This window comes from Acinonyx jubatus, chromosome B1 (genome assembly GCF_027475565.1).
Source record: "Acinonyx jubatus isolate Ajub_Pintada_27869175 chromosome B1, VMU_Ajub_asm_v1.0, whole genome shotgun sequence".
Taxonomy (NCBI): domain Eukaryota; kingdom Metazoa; phylum Chordata; class Mammalia; order Carnivora; family Felidae; genus Acinonyx; species Acinonyx jubatus.
In genome coordinates this window covers 189,068,774-189,093,573 of record NC_069382.1, presented here as the reverse complement: position 1 = coordinate 189,093,573, position 24,800 = coordinate 189,068,774, and the positions used below count along the sequence as shown (strand labels likewise).

Below are 24,800 nucleotides of genomic sequence, written 5' to 3'. Positions count from 1 at the left end.
TGGGGCATTTCCATGGTACTTTTCTATAGTAATAAATAATTGCATAATAAATAATTGAGACCAGAGAAAGCATAAAGCTGTATTTACAGAGTGATAAGGGTGTTCGGTCCTGGCTGTGATTATTTCAGTTTGTAAAACTAAAAGTAACCAGATGTGTACCCCAAAGAGGGCTCCTCTCGGCATCTGCCAGCATCCACACCCTCAAATATAATTCAAGGGTCTTTGATTCTGAAAACCTTGGTGATTGCCCTTTAGATTATTGAGCCTTGTTTTCAATTTGATTCAAAATTGAATACAGAAAAGAAAGGCTTCGTAATGTGTGTCTTAAAACTCTAATTACATATTTATCCATAATCTATAATGTTCCTAGGATCAGGAAATTGCAAAATGCACACTATACTCCTGGGTAATATTAAATATTACTGTTGATTAGGACTGCAGCTGATTTTTGATTCACCAGTTGACCAAATTTTCATAAAAGCAACTCGGAACCACTGGGTCAAACGCTATTGGGGGAATTAGAGTATATTGATAGTCTAAATTAGAACAATGTGATACTGCCTGTACTTAATGTGCTAAATAATTCCATGTACAGCAGCCTCCCCTTTAAAAATAGAGCATCGGCTTCCAGGCTATATTTTTCTTTGTGGTACTGAAAGGTCATTAGCTCAGTTTCATACTAAATAGTCATATTTTATTACGTGAAGATGGCTTATTTTTAATTAACATAAGAACAAAAGAAAAACTGGAAGGATTCCTTGGGTAGTATAATGATCACCAAGGAGCAAAAAAAAAAAAAAAAAAGGAATGTTTTAGAATTTTCTAAAAATAAATGTGCATAATTAGCATCTGGACTAAGTCCACATAGCTAAGCTACATTTCCCAGAAAGTGGTATTTTTCATCATGGTATGGAAATATTCATTACAAGAGTTGGGAACGTATTGCCGTGGAGGAGATGGAGTGGTGATCTAAATAACTGAAGCTTGGGGCTGAAAGAACTGAGTTCAAGAGGATGCTCCCACCGTCTTTCTGGTGACTACCTCGGATGCCTGAACAAACCACTCGGCCAGCTGAGAGGGGCGCATCTGCAGATGAGGAAGAGTCAAGAATCAACAGAAGAAAACTTTAGCTTCTTGATTTGAATGAAAAAAAAAAGAGCACTTTATTATTGATTCATCAGAAGAATGGGATTTTTTTCAAATTTAAAACCAGTCCTGACTGTATGGCACTTTAACCTCAGAGCAACTGACTCTGCTCATTTATGAGATAGCTTTGGCCTGAAAAGAAAGACATTGGAAAAATATAAATGATAGGGCTGCCTTTTATTATATATTTTACATGTATATAAAATGTTATATGTTTTATTTTAAAGTTAGTTATTATAATAAAATTATTATAAAATATTATATTATTTTACTTCCATAAACTATTTTATGTGTTATGAAAGGGCTGCCACAAAATGCATTTTTACTTTCCATGGCTGTAGGCTTTGGAAGTAGCTTCTTCATTATAGCTGTTTTATTTAATTCTCATGGATTTCTTTTTTCCCTTAAAGCATAAGAAATTGGTGTGTTTTTCTTGATTACCTAAATATAATGCTAAGTCTAGACAAAAACTAAACAAACAAACAAATAAAACCATAACGAGCTAGCAGAGAAAGCTTTTCTCCGTGGGGCTTTGACTTTGTAACATTCGAAATAGGTTGTATTATCCATCTAACATACAAGATTATGGAAATATTTTACATCTCCAAAATGAAGTGAGGCATGGGCAGATTAAACCATCACCCAGGTGATCATTCCTTTCCACATATCAAAACTCTCTTCCCAGAATACAGTGGGAATGTACTTTGTCCCTGATCAGCAACCTTCCTTTCTGCTCAACCGTTGAAAAGGAAGAAAGAGAAAAACCCAACTCTTATCCTGCATTTAAAAATGTCTATTGACAAAATCAAGATAATAAGATCGATGACATTTGATGACTTGCTTGGCATTTTAGAACTATTTTCTTTGCCCTTGTGTGTGTGTGTGTGTGTGTGTGTGTGTGTGTGTGTGTTTTAACATCATTGTGAGCACCAGAAAGATTAAACTGTACCAACAAGATCAATGGATACTTTACATGATAAACATTTTATTTCTATTCTTTCAGCAAAATTGAGCAGAGGTAACAAACACATCTTCAGTTTGGTAATTTGGGCTTTTTGCAATTAACCCTGATAATTCAACTTCTGAACTATAAAGAGAGGATCATCGTGTGTGTTTTCAACTAAAAGAGATAGGTGCTATCATTAATATTACAAATTAGTTCAAATTGAGTCTTTGTGAAAATGCAATGAACTAGTGTTCATTAAAACAAATTTCGGTTTGTCAGAATCTCTAGCTAAATATTTGTTCTGAGGAATGTTTCTACTTGGGAGAGGGCATAAAGGGATTGTCTGTAGTATTCCAGAAAGGTCTTTGCCCAGGGGGACGTTCCATCTGTCAATTGTCTGTGGATAGGAAGGGGTCATAGGTGTAGAACGTATAGAAGCCAGGTTGATTCTCTATCTCTTGTCTTTCATTTTACATCCTTCAAGGTCTTTGAATTCTGCCTCAAAGAATGTGTCACTTGCTCCTCCCTCCACAACCCTTCCCCTGTGTTCCTATTCTCTCACAACCAGCCTTTGGCTCTACTGTGCTCACTTGCTCACTGACCAACCAGAACTTCCTAGAATTTGGGGAAACAACCTTTAAACTCTGAATTCCCTAGTTTCATTCATGTTTTTATGTTCCCTAGAGATTACAACTAGTTCAGTTGTAGTCAGTTGACTTTTTCCCTGTTTGTTAACATTTGAATTTAGCTTTAAAAAGTGTTTCATTTCAGAAACAAAACACAAATACTGACCACACAACAATGGGGAAATGTTATTTTAGCTGTAGAAAATTCTTTGTATTACAGTCAAAATTCTAATTTAGCAACTTGGGTTTGACAGACCAGCCAATGCTCTCTCCCTCTTAGTTCCGAGGCTCTGTCATATTTGACTTTCAGGTGCTCTGTACCACCTGCACATATCTTAGAAGAGTGTTCACCAAGAGTCTAGCCGTGCCACAAACAAAAGAGGTGATCTCATAGTGCTGAAAGTGGCTGAGATGTGAGAAATCAGCTCAAAGTTCCAGAAGAAAACCACAATCATTATCCTTCAATACACCCACAGAGAAACAAGCCATGTTGCTGAGGGTGTCCTGTACCTTGGTAAACATGGGCTTCCCATGCTGGGTGACCATAGCACACTGGTCGCAGTCCACTGTGATGGATGAGTTGTGGTATGACTCTTTCGAGTGTTTGAGGATGTAATACAGGTCAGTCACCCCTCCTTCAAACACAGTGCTAAAGTAACGAGGGATAAGCGTCCTGCCGATAGCTGGGAGAGAAACACAGAGAAATAAACCATTAACACAAATATCCAATGGTCCCACGCACCCCACATCATTGCCAGACCTTCAACGGGTACGAATCATTTCAGGAAACCAATCATACCAGGAGACAAATGTCTTTCTTTTATAAACAGCCATGACCCTTCTGGGTTACAGTTAGTAAAACAACATCTCCAACTATTCAGGGAATATTTGTACGTTCATCTCTTCAGATTTTGTGTCCACCGAAAGTTGATCATGTAAGGGTTGATACTTTAAAAATAAGGGGAACAGAATCATTGACTCCTTTGGATCTTATAAGTATCCTCTAAGTGGACATACTTTCTTTTTTTTTAAGTTTATTTTATTATTTATTTTTGAGAGAGGGAGAGAGACAGAAAGAGAATCCCAAGCAGGATCTGTGCTGCTAGAACAGAGCCCAATGCGGGGCTCGAACCCACAAACTGTGAGATCATAACCTGAGCTGAAATCAGGAGTTGGAGGCTTCACTGACTGAGCCACCCAGGTACCCCAAGTGAAAAAAAAACAACAAAAAAACCCACATTCAACTGACTTGGAATTTTCAATGAGCTGTTTATAGAGCAGTCATCTAAACATATTTGATTCATAATAATGTAAATTTTAATAATGTAATGCTTTTTAGTGTGCAAAGTATTTTGGGGTGTTATTTCATCGGATCTTAAGAACAACCTCAAGACAGTAAGGAACTAGAACTCAAAAGGATTATTATGCAAAAAACCAAAAAGGTTATTAGGACTGTATCAGAGTCACATGACTTATAAGTAGATAATTGGGGTCTCTAACTCCAAATCTGCAAACATTTGCTCTTTCCAATACCTTGTCTCCAAATGCTTTAATGAATGGAAATCTTTAAAATGCGATCAGGATCAGAATATATGAAGAGGTCCATACCTATGTAAATACTGATTATTCTATCTGCTTCTGGAGCTGGATAAGATTTCTTTCTAGAACAAAAGACTAATTTTAAGAGAACCTGATACCTTCTACTCGGTCTAAATTGGTCTCTTTGATTGTATGTGTCCTGCCTGTCCTGCCCCATTTTAGTTTGAACGATTGGTTAGTAGCTGGGACTCTCTGATATATGAAGCCTAGAAACACCTAACAAGCCCTTGCTTTAGCAGAGATTTTAAATCCTCTTATACTGAAAATCCCAACTCATAATATCAGGAATTTTGCCTATGTGCAGATTTTAAGGCAAAGTACTAAAGCACTCTCAAGCGATCCAAGGTTTTTAATAAATCTCTTACATTCACTGTGTAATGCCTTCTGAAAGACAAAAATAATATTTAAGGTAAATAAATTACCAAAGAGAGCTTCGGTACGAAAGATCACGCAATCTTCACTTGAATGTTTTATAATGTTTAATTTCATTTTCAAAGAATCAATATGAATCCATTCCATATGTATCTATATCTCTTTTGTACATGGATTTGGAAAGAAAAAAAAAACTGTAAAAAGAATATCCTGCCAAACTGTGCTCTGAAGTAATCTCTAAAGAATCCTGCTGTGGATGACTAGTCTCTGAATAATTTATATAGTTGTTATTGCTTCATATTTATTGCAGTAAAATCAATCAACAAGTGTGTGTTAAATATTCCGGGATTTTTGGCAATTCCATTCTAAATAATCCTTACGCATACATTTTCCAAATACTGCTTAATCCCTAACAGCGCATGTTCATTTGCTAAATATAAAATTCAAACAAGAGTGATTTGAGTCCATCATGTCTTTAAACATATGCACAGCTGATACCATAAAGAAAACTCTGTTAATGCAAAAAGCCTTATTGTACTTTGCTAAACAGATAAAATTAAGTTAATGCATTTCAAATATTCCAACCTAAAACGAATTTCCATAAAACAGCTCTAGTAATTTGACATTTTGGGATCGGTACTGTGGAGAATAAATACAAACCATAAAAATGTAGATGCAGAGTGAAAATATTTCACTACAATATCAAAGGGATTGCCACACGAAAAATGTTCCTCCACATAAACACCACCGGAGTAGCCACATTATAGTTTATTCATTATGGATCCTGCACCATTTAATTCCTTTGTAGTAATCTCTGTGATAAACTATCATCATTTTCATTCACAGAAAAAAAAAATTGAGCAGGGAAAAAGTTTGTGACTTCTTAACTTTAAACCTAAATTTTAATTACCTCTCCAATTCCAGAATACGTACGAACTATATAGTAAATATACTTAGAGGGAATGGAGCTTTGCTTTATTTAACATTTTCTGGCACTCTCGGAACTGACTGTTAAGGACACCTGAGGTTTGTGTCCAGTCTCTTTTCTTTGTGGGACGGCCCCTACAATTTCCCCCATGGTCTTGTTTGGACCATCGCTCACAAAGCTCTATCATCCACTGTGGTAGACTTCTACAGGTGGCCCCAATGAACCATGACAACGACATTTACATCTTTGTGGATGCAGTCTCCTCTCCTTACATCTGGCCTGGATTCTGTGATCCACTTTAGTCAGCAGACTGTGGCACAAATAACCTTGTTTCAGTTTGGGGCTGAATCTTACCAAGGCTTAGAAGCTTCCACTTTGTGCATGGGTGGGAAGTCAGTGGCTATGTACAAAGTTTACTCTAAGACAGCCATACTTTGAGAAGCCCAACCATTTGGAACAGTCACATGAAGAATCGAGTCTTCCAGCCGACACCCTCAGCTGAGCTCCCAGCAAACAGCCAGCACCGACCTGCATGAGGGAGGCTATCCTGGAAGTGAATCCTAGAGCTCCAATTAGCTGCCTCGAGCTGGTGTCACATAGAGCGGACAGGAGCTGTCCTCCATATGCTTTGCCCAAATCGCAGAATCATGAGTAAATAAAATAAATGGTTGTACTTTTCGCCAATAAATGTTTCACGTAACAGTGGATAATCTTAACACCCTTTCAACTAACTTCCGAGGCTACAATGATGAGCAAATCAGAATCCTTTTCTGAAAGATAGAGAGGGCAGTCTTGCTCCTAAAAATGTGAATTATAGAAATGCAGAAGCTTGCATGGAGAGGAAAGTGGATTAGAGAGACAGAGAGTCTTTGTAGACTGACCCGGGACCTCATTATAGTTTGGAGTGAAAGCCAGCCCCGTCCCTGGGAGGTCCCACTTCTGTGAGATCTGCACCCTGCTTCTTCTGCTTATGTCAGTTTGTGTTTGCTTTTTGTCATTTATAAACAGAGGAATCCTCATAAATGCTGTCCTACTCTAGCATGGATAGGGTAATGAACACTAATGTGAAAATAGAAAGGAAGTGAATGAGAAAAATGAACTACAAGAGGGAGCGGAGTCTTTTTGTGCAACATCTTGTGTTAGTAGCTGATGAGGATACACAAGCTGTGTCAGAGACCGTATTCGTTTTTCTATTGCTGCATAAGAAATCACTGTACACTCAGTGGTGTAAACTCTCTCTACGGATTATCTCATCGTTCCTGATATTCTGACCTGGGTCTTGCTGGGCTAAAATCAGGGTGTCAGTAGAGTTGTGTTTCTTCCTAGAGGCTCTAGGAAAGAATCTGTTCTTGCTTTTTCCCGCATCTAGAGGCTACCTGCTTTCCTTGGCTATGTCCCCTTCCTACATCATCCAAGCCAGCAATAGTGGTTTGAGTCTTCCTTGCCTGCCTCCCCCTTCTGCTTTTGAGGACCCTTGTGATTGCATGGGACCCACCCAAATAATCCAGGATAATCTACCATCACAAAGCGACATATTCTCAGGTACCAGGGATTAGAACCAGACATCTTTGGGTGCCATTGTTCTACAGAGGCTATCTTTGTTAAAGAGTTTTTGTTGTACGAGAGAGTACACTACAAAATATCATGCGCGCGCACACACACACGACAAGCAATATATAGATAATGTGCAGTGAATGGGACAAATAACCAGAAAAAAACCACTTGTGCTTAAGGAAATCACTCTACAACTCATTCATAGATTTCTTTTATAAATATTCACTGAGCCCATAGTAGGTGTAAGGTGTAAGGTGTAAGGTGTAAGGCGCTGGACACACAAAAAGAGATTTTTGTCCTTGTCCTTCAAACTCAGTTGTAGCAAGAAAGTTAACAAATATGTAAGTATTTATAATACAATGTGATAATAGATTTAAAAAATGGACTTGTGATTTTGAACTCTTTGCCAATTTCTTCTGAATCCTGATTTCAATGTACAATTTTATTATATCTGAAGCACTGAAAAGGTGAAAATGTCCTTTTAATTTAGTAAATCGTGCAACCACACTGCACGCCCTCATATAAATTGCTTTAAATCAGTGAACATTTCAGAGTCAAATTTGGTGGTCTCCTAACTCCTCAGGTACACCAATTCTGAATCTATTTAAGTTTTATACTGTCATGTCCATATGCTTCACTTACACTTTACATTTATATTTTAATCCTTGGAATTAAAAATCATTTCAATAATGATACACCTAAATCTACATTGTGCTCCCATGAAAAGGATTGCATCTTTCAAACATTCTTGAATAGATAGTAAGACTATAGTAGATTCTAAAAGAAATTCCATTTTTCTTATACATTTAGGTCAAAGTTCCAGAAGCTGGGAAGGGGAAGTGAACATGATAGCACAGGGAGCTTTTCTGTGGGTGAAATACAGGGAGATGGAATACAGTATGTATTATTTATCTATGTACTTATGAAAGACAAGAAAATGACAGATTAAATTATCCAGGAGCCTGAAATGTGTATAATGTCTAAATAACACTCTACATTGTAGGTAAACATTTAGAAATAGCTAAAAATATACTCCTAGGTAATTTAGATGCTGAGCTCTGAATTCGAGTTCCTTGGGAGGTTTTTGTTGTCGTTCTGTTTTGTTCCCAACCATTGACTCCCACTCTCCAGAAGTTCTTGCCATTGGAGTTGGGAGGCTGACGGCGTTGTGGAGCATTATCTAGCTCCCATCTTTTCTTGTAGGTGTTACTTATAGGACGGTATCTACACCTGTAGATATTAGCGATTTTTTCCCCATTTAGAAACCAAATGGTACACACTGGGAACTCTTAAGCACTGAGAAGCTATCAACTACCGTGCGTCTGTTGTTTTGAGCATTCCATCTCTGTTAGTCATAAGGAAATACTTTTTAAAACTCAAGCATGTGTGTAAGTAGTTCACATGAAAGAAATTTTGAGTAGAAAATAATTGTATGGGAAAATGTTCGAACTAGCAATCAAAATACAAAATAAGGTAATAACGACAAAAACATAAACCTGGCGAGGTTGTGGTAAGACAGACATACCTAAACACTTCTGGGCGATTCAGCGTAGCAATTACTCCTCATCTTGAGAATCTCTAGTTCTCTAATAGCTTATTAGGTGTCAATACTCTTGCCAGACTGCAGTTCTAACGTGCAGCTCTTAAGTGCTCTGAAGTTCTCCAAGTCCTCTGAGAAAATACTGTCTAATGTTATGACTTTTTGCTTTGGGGTGATGATTTACTATTCTAAATGCCGATATTTTCTAACTTTCAAAGACAATTCACTTCAAAAAAAATGAAAAGGGTTGAGAACCCTAATTAAACTGTGGAATAAAAGGATATATTAGTATTAGTACCACTTAACACTCGGCAATTACTTAACTAATGATTTTTCTCCTGGCTGGAAAGAGAAAACCATATAACCACATATTTGTGTTTTCAATTAGGCAAAATTAATTATAATAAAATCAGCAATTACCACAGTTTAAAAAAAAACTCTATTTTTGGTAAAATGACAAGGACACATTGGTTGTCTGAATCTGGGTAGTTTTATACAGTTGTTCTAAGGCTGTAGTACCTCAGAAATCCACATCAAAATTCTACTACTGAGATAAATAATAAACACAAAGATTCATTCAACTTAAACTTATCAGTATTCAGAAATAAGTGAATGCATTATTCTAACATGTAAATGGAGATGCTCTTCTTAGCGAAATAAACAATACTGGTGATTTCGTCTATGGTAAATAACATAAATAGCCAAAACAAAGGACATAACACATGCTTGAAATTAAAGGGGGGTGATAGAGGTTCAAAGCAAATACCTTCGTCTTGAAAGGAAAGCCGGTCAAACTAACTTTACTTTCATAAATTGGCATTTGGAATCTTTTATTAGCATATCTTTTAATTCCAACACCTTTTACTTCTTTTCTCAATCAAACCAATTTGATTTAAATATCTTCTTTCTGATTACCTCTCTTACTATTCCAAAGATTCATTCATTTAATATACGCTTATGAAGCACCAATTACGGGCCAGACGTTGTTCTCGGTGCTGCACATAAACAGCAGAAAAGTGGAGAGGTAGATGAACTTGGTGGAGAGGGAGGGCAAGCTGGTTTAGACTGGATGGCCTAGAAGGCGGCAGTGAGAAGGTGATAACGGAGCTGATTCCTGATTGCACAGGGCCATAAGATCTGGGAATGAAGAGGTCCAGGCCCCGGCACCAGCAAGGGCAAAAGCCCCAGGACACGAATGAGTTTGGGTTCAATGAGCTTGGTGTACCACAGTATCGGAAAGAAGGCAGCTTGGCAGGTGCACAGTCGAGGAGAATGAGATGAGCTCAGAAAAAAAGAGGCGGGACCAGATTATGTGGGGCTATCTAGACCAAGGCAAATGGCTTGCAATGTATTCTTAGTGCAAAGACACCTCACTGGAAAATTTTAGCCAAGGATAGGATCTGATGAACATACTCTATTCTTCTTACATGCGTTATTCATCTGCCAACAAAATCCCAAAACTCCGCAAAAAATATTTGATCCTCCCAGAAATCTAATAGGCATTTTTTGTTCCATTTTCTACTCACCAAACAGTTAATGACTTGACTAAGGCTTTACCCACACCACCTTGCGTTAGTTGCTGGAGAGACAATGATGACCACAGTAGATCCCCTCTTGCTCTTAGCGAGCTTCTGATCAAGCAATTCTTAAAGCTATTAACTCACTAATTAAGGACAAGTGAGATGTGTGTCATGCTCTCTCTCGTTCTGCACTGTTTATCCCATACTTGACACACAATTAGGATCTATCACATATCTGCTGAATGAGCTGATGCAATCCATGAATGGATTTATGGGTTTCAAGTTGTAGAAACTCACATGTAAGTCTGCCTCATTTCATCTCATTTAATTCAACAAACACTCTGGCATATTCAGGTAATACTGGTTTCTGATTCTGTTAGCTATATCATGGGGTATTTCTCTCAGATGTGTGCCTTTCATTGTGGGCAAAATTCTTTTACCCCTTTATCCAAGGTACTGACAATAACATAGTGCAGAATGGTCCACAGCCATGACTGGACTTCCTACCATGAGCCAATATCCTTTGGGTATGAATTCAAAATCCTTTACCGACTCACAGAATAAGGCCCTGCTCTAGTTACTGACGCCTTAGGGACCTGGTGCAGGGTCATTAAGGTGTTAGAGAAAGACCTAAGCTACAGGATGAATTGATATCAATTAGGCATAGGGGGCCAAGGGAACAGCATGTGTTAGGGAGCACGGTGCGTTTCCCATGATTTGGGCTGCTGCCTAGACCAGACATCATATATTTATACCTTAGAGGGTCTTGTCTGGATGAACTACTCTATTACATAGATTTGTCTCACTAACTTCCTGTGACAATACCTTATTCTATTGCTTATCCAAAGTTTATCATGCAGTTTACATCTGATAGATTTGTTTCTGCCCTCTGCATTATTTTTATTTCAACACTTTCATAACTATGTTCTCTTCTTCAAGATGGGCCTTATGATAATTTTGAAAACTTCGTTTCTCCTCCCCCCCAAAGTTGGAAGGAGGTTAATTTAAATTAAATTTGATTTACTAAGAAAGATTGACATCTCTAAAATAACCAGTCTTCCCATACAGGAACATGAAATGTTTATCCATTTGTATAAATCCGTACTGCTATCACAAAATGATTCTGTTGTTTTTCTGTAGTTTTTTTTATATATAAATAGCTAAGATTTCTTGTTAAGAGAGTTGTTAAATATTTTAGTTATGTTGATGGTTAATATAGTTCTTTCATTATATTTCTATTTGGAACACAAGACACCTAATTGAATGCTCTTATCAATTTTAATAGTTTTTTGGAAGATTTGTTTTGAGTTTTCTAGGTGAAGAAATTGATCATTCCCAAATATTGATAGTTTGGTTCCTTTCTTTCTTTCCAATATATTTATAGAATTACTTCCTCATCTTATTGCAATGTTTAGAAGAGAACTTCTAGGAAAATGTATTAAATAATGAGGGAAGTAATAGGCTTTCTTTCTTTTTTTCCCCTGAATTTTTCAGGGAGTGCCTCTAGGATTAGGGGAAGTGCTGTATGTTGATCTGAAATCAGATCATATTACTTATAATGGGAAGAAAATCAAATTATTCTTCTAATTTTTGTTTTAATGATTTTCTTCTTTTTTTATACTGATGGATGTTTAATTTGATCAAATGACTTCTTGGTTACTATTGAATTGGTTGTCTAATTTACCTTAGAAAGCTATCTATTAAGATATTTTCAAATATTGAATAATGTTTTTCCTCAGGATAAACCTTGCTGTCTCGTGCGCGCGCGCGCGCACACACACACTTTTGTGCAAATTTTTGCATAAATTCAACTTACAATTCACTGATTCCTTTAACAAATATCCAGGCAAGTGGTGCCTTATATAAGGCACTATCCTACGTACTAGATTAGAACGTTAGAGCCAGAAAAGATCTCAAGTTTAGTTCAGTGATTCCCAGTAGCATTTTCTAATTCTAATGGACTTCTGGAGATTTTATTTTTATTTTTTAAAATGTTTTTTTAAATTTTACTTTTGAGAGAGAGACAGAGACAGAGCACAAGCAGGGGAGGCGCAGAGAGAGAGAGAGGAAGACACAGAATCCGAAGCAGGCTGCAGCCTCTGAGCTGTCAGCACAGAGCCTGATGCAGGGCTTGAACTCATGAACTGCAAGATCATGACCTGAACTAAAGTTGGATGCTTAACCGACTGAGCCACCCAGGTACCCCAAGGGCTTCTGGAGATTTTAAAAGGTACCCCTAGATAGTTCCAAGTTTCCAAAATGCCATTAAAACAAAGACTATGTTTAGCATGTTTCTCTGATTTGAGTAGGAATGAACTCAAATTATGGCGATACTGATTAGCTGCTGATGAGTGATTATGAATAGTGCTTAACATATGTGGAAAAAACACCATACAAAATACTAATAATTATTTAATAAATGTAATTATGTTATCCATGATTATATTCCACACCATCATTTTACTGCAGAAGAACATAACAGCTGGAGAAGTAAAACTGCATAGCTACCTGGAACCAATGTGGGATAAAGTAGAATGCTTGTTGTTTTTAATCAACCAGGATTGGTTTATTTTTATACCTAAATTTTATTTTTATTAATTTTTAATAAGTCACTGTTTACTAGATCTGATTTCTTTTTGTAAGCATAGAGCCAGACCTCACTTTCTAACTCAAAAATATATTTCACCTTGCCAGCTGGGTGCTGCCACCTCATGGAGCTGTCACCAGTATCCACTGGGCATTTCCATTGTTTTCATTTTTTTCCACCAAGTAGACATCCAGAAGAAAAATTCAACTTCCAGACATGGCAAGTAAAATCCTCCTGTGTAACTGGCACACTGTTCCCCACCTCTGATGACCAAATCCTGCGGACCTGGCAATGATTCCATGGACCCTCACGGATGGAAGAGCCAGGAGATGGGAGGAGTATGGATCCCTGAATTGCTAAGGACCAGCTGCCACATATTGGGAAAACCCACTTGAACTTTGGAGCAAAAAAGGCTTTTCTATTGCGTTAAGCCACTGAAATTTCAAGATATGTTTGTCTAAGCAGCTAGGGTTAACTATTACAATTACTATAGCTCTAATGTTTCCATGACCCTTGATGGACCCTTGTATCCATCAAGGTGAGTGACTTCGCCCCTCCCTTTGTTATCAGTATGTTAGGTAGCCTTCTAGATTTTTAAATTATACATTTATCTCCATATATATGTCCCCATAGAAGACACATATCATTTTGTGTGGGTACTTTTTGTCTTGGTTTACGTAGAAGTTATCATAATAAATGTATCTACGTGGAACTTGTCTTGTTTTACTCAATAATATATTTTTGAGCTCTAAGGCTAATTCATTAATTTTAAACACTGGATCATATTCCAGAGTACAGCTATTTCACACGTAATTTAGACACTCTCATGTTGAGGGATGTAGGGATTGTTTTTTAATTCTTTCCAATGGGGTAGACACTGAAAGAGGAAAAAAATATATCTATTTAAATTTAACTAGTTACCAGTAATCACCCTTCCCAGTGCTGTGACATATTTACTCCTTACTAGTCCTGATAGTAGGAGTACGTGTTTCACTCACAACTTCACCAGCACTGAATATTGTCAAGGTGTACATTTTTTTTGCCATTCAGATCACAAAGTGTGTCCCTTACACAGGGACGGTGGCAGTCGTCTAGTCCTCAAAGCTTTCTCTACATGTAGATGATGAAATTAAGTAGTTACTCCAGCTCAGGTGGTTATTGCTGTGAATGAATCATCCACATTTAATGTTTTCAGATGATTTGCAGGATTTTTTTTTTAATTTTTCACACCAAACCCATTCACTTGGCTCAAAGAAAAAAAAGGCCCCAGGAAAAGAAGTTGAGAAAATGACATTCCTTGTTTTTTCAAAGGTGCCAAACTTCAAGAATTCTTACGAAATTATTTCAATATGATTTATTGGGCCATCTCAAATTCAAACCCATGGGGACACCACAAGTCATTCAATTTTATGTTTTAATATCAGCACAATTCAATGGGGTTAGAGAAATGTTGCCAGAGAAACAGACAAATGTGTGTGATTCCAAACTTAATAGAAAGCAGGGCTTGGCAACCTTCAGCAATGAATGCCAAGAGACGATTTCCTCCCTGTAGAGAGGTGCAGACTTGGGTAGAAGGGGCCTTCCCTCCAGGCTGGATATTATACAAGACATTCCCTCTGAGGTGTTAAGTGGTCACTAAAATAGAAGCTAATAAAATCTGACCTTTTAAAGTGGATTTTGAAGTCAAAGGAAAGGTTTGTAGAATTAAAATAACAAAGGGGCTGTTTCCGCCCACCTTTCTATTGACTCCACTGCAGTCCCATCCATTTCTAGTGTTTCCTTGCCGATCTCCTCCCAAGTTTTGCCCCAGAAGCATCCTCTGCCTCAGGGTCCTAGATCCTCCTCTTTTGCTTCATCCCAAGTGTGAAGCATCCTTATACCTGTCTACAGCACCACGACCTCTGGATGAGCAAGATTACAAACTTGGGTGCTGCAGTGAAACTTCCGGATGCACATACCGGCTGGGCCATTTAGTCATTAGGTGGATGCGGACAGATGACTTATGCTTTTGACACACCCAGTGTCTTCCTTGGTCAAACAGGAATAGAATACTCACTAATTCGGCGAGCAGCTACAGGTATTAATAACATCACTGCACGTGTAAAGAGCTGAGTACGGCATCCCACTCCGCTAAGCATGAGTCAAAGTCATTACCCCCTGAACACTCGTCTCCGCACAGTCCGTGAGACTTACCTTACTGCACTGTAATCGCCATTTTATTGTCTTTCCTTCAGTGACTGTAGTTCCCCGAAGGCAGGGAACATTCCCTGATCATTTCAGGACCACGGCACATTCACGATGTAAACAGCTACTTAAGAGATATTTGGCACAGGGATGAACGCGGACTTGGCATGTCTATTGAGACAGTCAGCCAAGCTCAAGCTGGTTATGCACACATGCAGGTTCCTGACACAGAGGCAAAGCCACTTCCAGGGTTTTGGGCAGAGAATCAAAATCACAGGGAGAAAATAAGTTTTTAGGGGCCCGTATCTGGAATTTTCACGTCTGAATGCTCTAGTCGTGATAATTAAGGATTAGAGACTAATCATTTTGAAAGATTCATTTTGGGGATTAACGGTAATTTTGAATTTTGCAGGTAAGAAAAACATCCCATGTGAGGAGACTCCTTAGTTACAATGGGCTTCTCTCTTATTTTATTTTTGTACAATTCATGCACATTTGAAGTTCTTAAAAAAAAAAAAGATGCTTCTTTAAAAAGAAAACACAAGAGGGGCACCTGGGTGGCTTGGTCAGTGAAGCAGCCAACTCTTGTTTTCTGGTCAGGTCATGATCTCATTCATGGTTTGTGAGTTCGAGCCCTGTGTTGGGGTCTGCACTCACTGCATGGAGACTGCTTCAGGTCCTCTGTCTCCCTCTTTCTGACCCTCTCCTTATTGCACTTTCTCTCTCTCTCTCAAAAATAAATAAATGTTAAAAAAAAGGAATTAAAAAAGAAAAAGAAAACAAAAGAAAAAAGAGAGAGAAAGAAACAGAAACAGAAAGAGAGGAAGAAAGAAAAAAGAGACAGAGGAAGAAAGAAAAGAAAGAAAGAAAGAAAGAAAGAAAGAAAGAAAGAAAGAAAGAAAAGAACAAAAACAAAAGAAAGAAAGAGAGAAAGAAAGAAAGAAATCCTCCATTTGCACGCCAAGTCAGCATTCCAGGGGCACTTTACAGGGAAGTAAAAATCCTTGGAAACGAGAAGTAGTCAAGGAGGGTCAGCTTCGCATTCCACACAAGTCCACTGGGGGCTGTGCCTCTGACCCTTAGATTGTGTCTACAAGAAAAGGAACAACCATTCTGACAGTGAATTAAATGTTGCAGAGTCTTTCTGACAGCAGGATGAAAGGGCCAAAATGCACCCACCCAAGTCTGATAAAACCGCATGGGCGCCAGCTGTTGGAGTCTCACATGCTGTGTGAAGACTTTCAGAAAGACGGTTGGATTCAGGCCAGAGGAGGAAGCCTCTGGGCATTCTGTGGGTTCCGCAATGGGTCTGGTTTGTCTGAGCCTTGGTACCAGCGAAGTTACCAGGGCTCGCACCCACCTGTAACGTTCCTCGTGGGCCAAACAGCATGAAGAACTCCCATCACAAGCCACCACTCCATGACAGTCCCTTCCCTGAAACTGGCCTGTTCCTCTCCAGTGAGGGGACTGTGGTCCCATTCCCCGATATGAAATGACACTCATGGCCTCTGTCTGCACTCCATTGCCTTTGGGAGGAGAGGTAATTCTCTCTTTACGCGATGGATCACGTGCGCCCGAAGCAGGGCCCCTGCATCTCAGTGTGCAGGGCTCTGGCTTCTCGCTGGCTCCCACCTTCCTCCTCTGTCACTATTAAGAACTGATTAAAAAAAAAAAAGTCCAGGGACCCTTCTGGCCCTGCTCCTCCCAGGCCTCACCAGTCCTGATCTCCTCCCTGGAGAGGGCGGCAGGGTCAGAGTGTGGAACTAGAGCCCCCCTGCCTGGACTTGAATCCCAGCTCTACCCCAAAGCAGCTGTGTGACTTTGGGCAAGTTACTTAATAACTCTGTTCTCAGGTCTCTCATCTGTCAAAGGGGGACAAGAACAGTGCCAGCCTCCCAGGGGTGTCATACAGAGCACTTAGAAACATCTACAAAATACTCTCGTTTCCAGCCTGACTCTATCCCCCTTACCCTAATCAATTTTTCTTCATAACGTTCATCACTACTCATACAAGGTTATTTTGTTATGTTACCTCCTCCTTCGTAAGAATATAAGCTCAAAGAAGGGAAGAATTGTACCTGTTTGCATCTGGCTACATTCTCAGCACGGAAAGCAACGTGGACCACATAGTAGGCACTTAGCAAATATTTATTGACTGGCTGGACTATGTACACCATTGAGAGCCGTCGTTTTATTATATTATCCTCATTATTATTATTACTACCAGCTTGCCATGAGAATTAAATAGCATGGAGAATACCTGAGTATTGTGTGTGTGTCTGTGCTCAACATACAGTGAAAAAAAGTCTAGAAAGAGAGGAAGAAAGGTTGGGAGACAGAAAGCGAGAATGGACGGAAGGAAAGAAAGGTAGGCATGTTCCCACACAGACGTGCAGAAGAACCAACCCCGTGTGTGGGAGGCGCTGAGGGAAGACGGTGGTCAGTCCTAGGAAGCGGGAGCCACGTAAATGCTTGGCCAGGCTCCCGTGGGGGAGTGAAGCTTGGGAATCAGGAAGACGAGGCCACCAGAAAGTTTGGTGGGGGGACCAGACTTTCTGGTGGCCTCGTCTTCCTGACTAGGGCTAGGAAATTTCCCAGGGCTAGGAAATCAGGGAGACGGACCTCGCTGCCTGCCCAAGTGAAAGGTCCCCAGACTTTCCTGTAAAGTCGGCTGGCTCTGCTCTCTTCCACTCTCTTACTCACGAGGTGGCTAGAGAGAAATCAGCCTGGCGCTGTGCAAAAAAACACGGGCTCTGGAATCAGACAAACAGGACCGAATCCCACTTCTGTTGCTACAGGGAGCCATGGTTGAGGATAGTTGACAAAAAAGAATCCACTCGTCCTTTTTATCTGTAACCTCCCATCTACAGCCCCATATAAATATACATGTAGCATGTACCTAGCTGGCTGGTCACATGCTAGTTCCGTGGGTATGATTTTGTTTCTAGATGACCTTGATGATTCACTGACATAGAAAAAGTACATTGAGTGTCTAGCCAAGCTCCCAGGGCACAGCCGTGTTCAACAGATCTTACCAGCCAGGGAGGCACAGTTAGGGCCTTTGCATACAGCAAGTATTCAATAACTGCTCACTGAAGAGGAGAAGAAAGGTTAAAATACAGACACAACATCAAGGATCATATAAATCTTGTCTACATCCCACCATCTACACATAAAAAAAAGGAATTCTAAGCGTTTTCCAAAAGGAATTTGCAAGATGCTTGTTAGAAGATTTACAGATGTCAGCACACAGTCCCCACATCATGCTTTCTCCCTTTTCTTGCAAACCCAGGACTAATTTCATTGACTCGTCCACAGTTCCTGACTTGTCCAAGATTCTAAAGACTTAAAACAGCAGGTCAGGTTAACCTAGGTGCATTTCTCCTGCCTTTCTCTTATTATTTTCTCAAACCTTTGGAGTTTGTACGTGTTCTTTTTGTTTGCATTTGAATGACTTCTAGTATGTCCCTTGCTACTAGAACATGTCTTCAAAAATTTTCCCCCTCCATCTCACCCTCCCTCCGTCCCCTCCCCCCTTCTCTTTTCCTTACCCCCAAGGCTTTTGTTGTCAGAAATTCACCCCCTCCTCAGAGGGAACATTTTAGCAGCATGGGTTTATGGCTACCGTAAAGAAGAAAGTTTGAAAGGCAAAGCCGGAGACGTGATCCCCAGCTTTATAACAAACTCCTGTCAAAACATAACAAACCACAGCCAGACATGAGCCGCAGTAACAGAATGCAAGACCATAAAGATGATGGAGATCAGACGGGACAGGCACTTTATAGAAACAAACACCTTCCTTGCAAACAGATAGAGCGAGCCTAGCACTGAAAACCCTTTCTGAGGAAAAAAAAAATGGTCAGAAGAAATAAGGACAAAAACATAAAATTCAAATGACAACTCAGCCCAAGGAGATAAACCCAAGGCAGACAAAGAATCCAATTTTACTAAATCAAGCCGACATCGCCTCCTGACTTTAATTGACCTCAGTAAGCTGGATCCTGAACAAACATAAAATTAAGAAGCGGGTAGAAATCCAGTGGAGAAATGGACCATCAGTTTGGAGGTGTTTGAAATTTCACTCTCTCAGGATATTCTTGGTTCTGTACAGGAGATGTGACATCATCCATTGCATTGGTGGTAGCCATAGTGCTTGGAATGAGGTCAGAGATTCAGTGCCTAAGAGCACCACACAGAAGCTTCCGGATCTGAGGTCTGGATTCTGCAAACTGCCCAAACAACAGTTGAGGTTTCGATGGTGTTGTCACTATTGGAAAGAAGTAAGCGCAAGAAGAGGACATGAAACAAATGTATGTAGCTTATCAGGATGCCAAGGAAAACCTGGTCTTCTGTTACGTTGGAAACATTACAAATGGAGGCAGCACCACACTGGTCTCTATTTACTGGAATCCCTTAGTGACTAAGGGTCGTATGTTTTGAAAAATCTGTCCATAGTCTCTCTGGCATTCCTCTGCTGGGCATTCTTTCTGAGTCTTCTTCCTTCCTTTATGTCTTTCTGGATACTTCTTTTCTTCAGCTCCCAACTTGGGGACTATTTCCTCCAGGGCCCCCTCTCTGATTTCCACAGGCCATACTGGCTAGGTATATCTCCTGCAAAGTCCATTGACAACCTACGCTTCTCTGTTACAGGTTTATCACATGCCAGTGGCTCTCAAACAAACTCTACCTGGGGAGCATCTTGGGCTAAAGATCCCCAGGTCTTCCTCTCAAAAGCATCTTCGTCAGTAGGACTGGGATCGGGCCATGGTCTGGAATTTGTACCAAGTGTCCCAGGTGCTTTAGATTCCAGCTATCCCCAGACCACATTCAGAGACACTCTACCTGATTTGAATTGTCTCTTTGTTCTCTTAGTATGTAGGTTCCATAAGAACAGATGCCACATGTGCCACATTTTACAGTTGTATCCATAAGACTTGCTCGAGCACCCAGCATATATGTATGTGTGCATATGGTATGCACATATATGTGCGCATAAATGTTCGTATCTGTATACATGTAGATGCACACATGTACACATCCATAGAGCTGAGTGAATGTGACATGAAGTTGTGTTTGGTATGTTATAGTTCGCCCTGTTCAACAGGGATTAAAATGACCATGGCATCAAGTACTGGGTGTGGTCTCTCATAGCCTCCAGTTATCATGGATTCCTCCATGATGAGTTGTCAAGAGAATGGATGGGGTTCTCAGAAAACAAAACAAAAGCAAAAACTCCCACTTACTGTTACTATTAGGTAACATGCTGGCCACCTCCATGCTGCCAGAAAGTCTGCATCGTTTACCCTGCTGATTACTCCAGGGCACAGACCTTGATCAAGGGAATGCGGTACCACCGAGTGGGAGCCTCCCCTAAGGGCACTTGTACGGAGAGGGCAGATATTTCCATTTCAAACAACCCCAACTACGGTGAGCCCACATGGCAAGATAATTGTGGGAAACAGATCTGAAAGGTGAAGTCTCTTTTCTAACATCCCCAAACTGTTCTATTTCTGAGACTACCCACACTTCACTTAACATGTGAAAATACAATTGAGTGCTGAGCTTTACCCAAGGTTCATTATAGTGGGGACTTTGCATGATGAATTTGTTGGAGACGAGGGATTTGCAGTAATCCAAGAAGGTAATTCCCAGAGCCACCAGGCCATTGTGAGCATGTATGAATTGATAACCAGGGTGATCATTCGTGCAATTTCAGGCTGTGGAGATACGAACGATATCTCACTAGTGGATAATATCAGTTGTCAAGCATATGTTTTATAACCCCCAAAACTCCCTCTTGTTTTTGCAAGCTGCTGGTGGATAGCTTTGATTTTTTTTTTTTCTGGCTGCATAAAACTTTGGGAAGATATTCTTCTTTTTTTTTCTTCCTCCTTTTCCCAGGGAAGTTAATAGTAGAGAAATTTAAGAAGAAAAAAACATCAAAATAGTAGATAAAAATATTATGAATAACCATCTTATCAGCACGTTAAATACCATTGAAAGGATTTTAAATGCACATTTTAATATCTACAGCCAATGCGGGGAAGACCTTCTCTGTGTCAGATGTACTGCTGTCTCTTCCTGCGGAATGTTCAGGGATGGGATGTGATCGTCTGCTACATCTCTCCAGGTCCTGGTTGTCCAAAAGTTCCACGAGGGAAGGGAGAGTATCTATCTCAATCATCCCTACATCTTCAATGTCCAAAGCAGTGCTTGCCACAATAGCCATATAATTAATGTGTTCACTCATCACATTGGGTCTCCAACAGTCAGAAGACAGGGCTGATTAGGTAGATATGATCCAGGAAAAGGGATGAGCCTATAGGTGGAAGGTGTAGGCAAGAGAAATCAGATGAGAAGGCAGTAATTTCTGAAATGTAAAAATTAAGAGATTTAGGCCATTTAGAACAGGCTAAAATAAAACACGAAGAACACAAACAGGGGATAGGTAAGAAGTGGGTTCCAAATCAACAGAGAACTGGGTGCCAGAGAAAGTTTTTTTAGACTCTTAGGGTTCTTTGTTATGAATGAATCTCCATGAGGTGACACTCCCCATCTCTCTCTGCCTTTTCATTCATTCCACCTGGGGGAAGCAGGGAAGCGAAAAAATCTTAGCGTTTCAAGTTCAAAAGGAGAAAATGGGCATGTGTAACACAGCCCTTTCCTCTTCCTTTTCTTGTAGACAGGCCCTACAGGGTACGTGTGTTCTGATCACCTTCCCCAGGGCAGACTCTGTCCTGAACAATGAGAAAGTGACACTGATGACTAGGTACGTGGGTCTACATGTTTTTGGATTTAATGTTAGGAAAGCTATGTATAGCTATAGATATAAGCCATGTTCACAAATAACTGTTTGTGCCAGAATTATGGATGGTGTGTATTATATGTGCCATTTCTTTTGTCTTAGTTCCCAGTTGGTTCAGATCAGATCCCAGTTGGTTCAAAAACGGTGTCATTTAGTGTACTCTCAAATCACACAAACAGTTGGAAGGTAGCAAACAAATTCCAACTCAATTCAATTTCCCAAATGTTTTTCACTCACCTACTATGTGTACAGTATTGTGCTGCATTTCAGAGTGATTACACCAATACTGAGACAAAATTCCAGGCCGGGGTACCTCCATAATGTTCTAGACTCAAGAGAGAGTACTGGGTCTCTGATGTCATGACCAATGACTCAGTGACAAAAGCCACTGTCCAGTGTCCAGGTTCAGATAGCCAAAATCTTTAGTGGACCCCCTTCTGCAACCCCAAATGTATCTTGTAACGTGAGCTCCTTGAAAGCAAGAACTCTGAGTCCCACTCTTGGTCCCAGTGTGTAGAACAAGGCTTGGCAAAGAGCATTATAATGGGATGATTGGCTGGATAAATGGATGGATGAGTCCTGCTAGATATCAGAAGATGTGTGTTGAGAAGAAAATAAAAATCATCTCCACCTCAAATGATCATAGAAAGACTTCAGCTCTCCTAACAATTTCACTTCCAAATAAATTACGTAAATTTAGGAAGGTGTTTTCAAAATTAATATAGTGGGGATTTTTCCTAGATTGAGAACCATATTTCAAGAATACAAATGGAGGTACTTCGAAGTTAAGACAGATGATGACTGCTAGGCAGGTGGATAATAAATCTATATAATGAGCCCCACCTTTCCTACCATGAGTCTTTTCTTTTGGTCATACAGCCAGGAAATAATCGTGGAACAGTGAAACTAGCGTTTTGATAGGGAAGGCTACTTTGATTTTCTAGATGAATGGGCCAGTACCAGTTGGAGAACCAATGGTGAAGGCTTATTTAGACTCAGAGAAACCACAGATTGAATTAGATATTTCCATGGGAACAAATAAAGACAAAAACAAAAACTATAAATGTCTGGCACACAGGAGGCATTCAAGAAGTTTCGGTTGAATGACATACATGAAATAGATGTGTGCGTCCAGAAAGCAAGCCAGGAAGGGTACAAATCACACATCACTGAGATGAGGCAATGCTTCCAGTTACGGCAATAGCTTTTGTATAATTTCCCCTCTGCACCAAAGCCCCTGAGTCTTCAGGAGGCTTTGGGGATGAAAGATAAGATATCAAAACCAGCAATAGCTATCGGCTAACTTCATCCGGCAGTTTTGAATGAAAGCTTTAGAGTTCATCTTTACTCTGCATACACAAGTTATTAACCAGTTGCAGCAAGGCAGGAGTAGATCTGGATTTAAATATTTCTCAGCTTTAAATTTCTATGACTTTTTTATTTTTGGGAATAGCCCAGTATGCCTTAGTTTTCTCTGTTAATGTTCGTATCAAATTACTGAGGAACTAAGAGGGAATTTTATGGATCTGGTGTGGGGTGAAAGCACGCGTTAATGGGGAAAACATGCAAATCCCTATGTGCAGAAAGAGTCATTTGTGTAACTCTAGAGACTCAGTCAAAACCTTACAAAAACAATGTCATGAAAAAGCTTTGTCCTAAGGTCTGGGATCCTTGACAATAGCCTCATCCCGATGACCTTATTGCTGTATCAGAGTCTCATTTTACTATGTTTGTTTTTTATAAGCCAGAAGTACCTCTAGATACTTCTAAACAACGCCAAAAGGCTATTACTGCTCCCTTCCCAAGCCAAAGCTCTGACTAGGATGTAAGTTGCAAGAGAGAGGGCCGTTGTCTTTTGTCCATTCCTCAATCTCCAGCACCCAGCCTGCATCCTGGCACAGGAGTGCGGTAGGCACTCAGTAACTATTTGTTGAATAAATAAATGAACGATGACTGCTATGAATTTAGCGACATGACACTCACTGAGAGTAACCGGAGGAAAGTGAGGGGGACAAAAAGGTTATGCAAAATAACCAGAAAGGACAAAATGCTCTGCAAAGAAATGCCATTTTATTGCTTTGACACATGCTCTTTGTAATCCATGACTATCAAGTGCTACCAACTTAAGTGCTACTTGGAGACACCTGAATAAACCAATATGGCTACATTTATAATGACCATATGGCATAGGTGCCTAGGAAGTGGCTTAAAGTACTTGAAATGTATACATAGACATTTTGAAAGAGTTTCACACCTCCAACTCCTCTGCTATCGCCAGACTTTCTGTTAGTCATTCACGAAGCGATCTGGTTTTGGTCCCATGGAGAAAAGAGTTTCATAACTAAACCAAATAGCCATGATTTTGAATTTTAGGTGTCCAGATAGAAGAGATTTCATTGCAACTGGTAATATCATAGTAGTAACAGCCTCTCATTGCTGTTACAACAAACTCTCTGCCGTTCTCAGCTTCATGAAGGTACCAATACGATTATTAACATCCCCACCATTATTACTGAGAATGAAGCGAACAGCTAACTACATTTAAGTTCTTATCATGCGCCAGGCGTTACATTAAGTGTTTTGCTTGTACTGTCTCTTCCAATACTCTCAATGACTTTACAGATAGATATTATTGTCATCCCAATTTTATAGGTAACGAAACTGAGGCTCAGCCAGATGAGGGGCACACACCTAAAACAACCTGACTCCAAAATCAATCCAACCGTCCATCGATCAATCATCTATCTTCTGCCATCTCTTTTGATTGTGCGGGACAGCTATGAGTCTCTTGCAGTTTTCTTTAACTTTGTGCACCGTGGAATCCCTGCTACACCCAGTAGGGTGTCTTCTAAGTCTTGCTAGAAAGTTTTGCTAGATAGATGCATTCTGTGAATGAAAGTTACAAAAATCCAACTGGCGATTAAAAAACGTATGAGATAATTTCTTTCTCTGGAGAACATTTCAAAGAGAATACAATAGTATCTGTTTGGGAG

The 24,800-nt window shown here is 39.7% G+C and overlaps 1 protein-coding gene across 11 annotated transcripts in view; it reads right to left on the bottom strand.

Moving 5' to 3' along the window:
- The window catches only part of LDB2 (LIM domain binding 2), a 380,642-nt gene that overhangs the window by 81,082 nt on the left and 274,760 nt on the right, over window positions 1-24,800 (bottom strand). For all 11 annotated transcript variants that reach the window (XM_027041809.2, XM_027041719.2, XM_027041654.2 and 8 more), the window contains exon 3: window positions 3,229-3,401. In XM_027041809.2, the coding sequence (XP_026897610.1) occupies window positions 3,229-3,401 (173 nt within the window). The remainder of the gene's footprint in view (window positions 1-3,228; window positions 3,402-24,800) is intronic.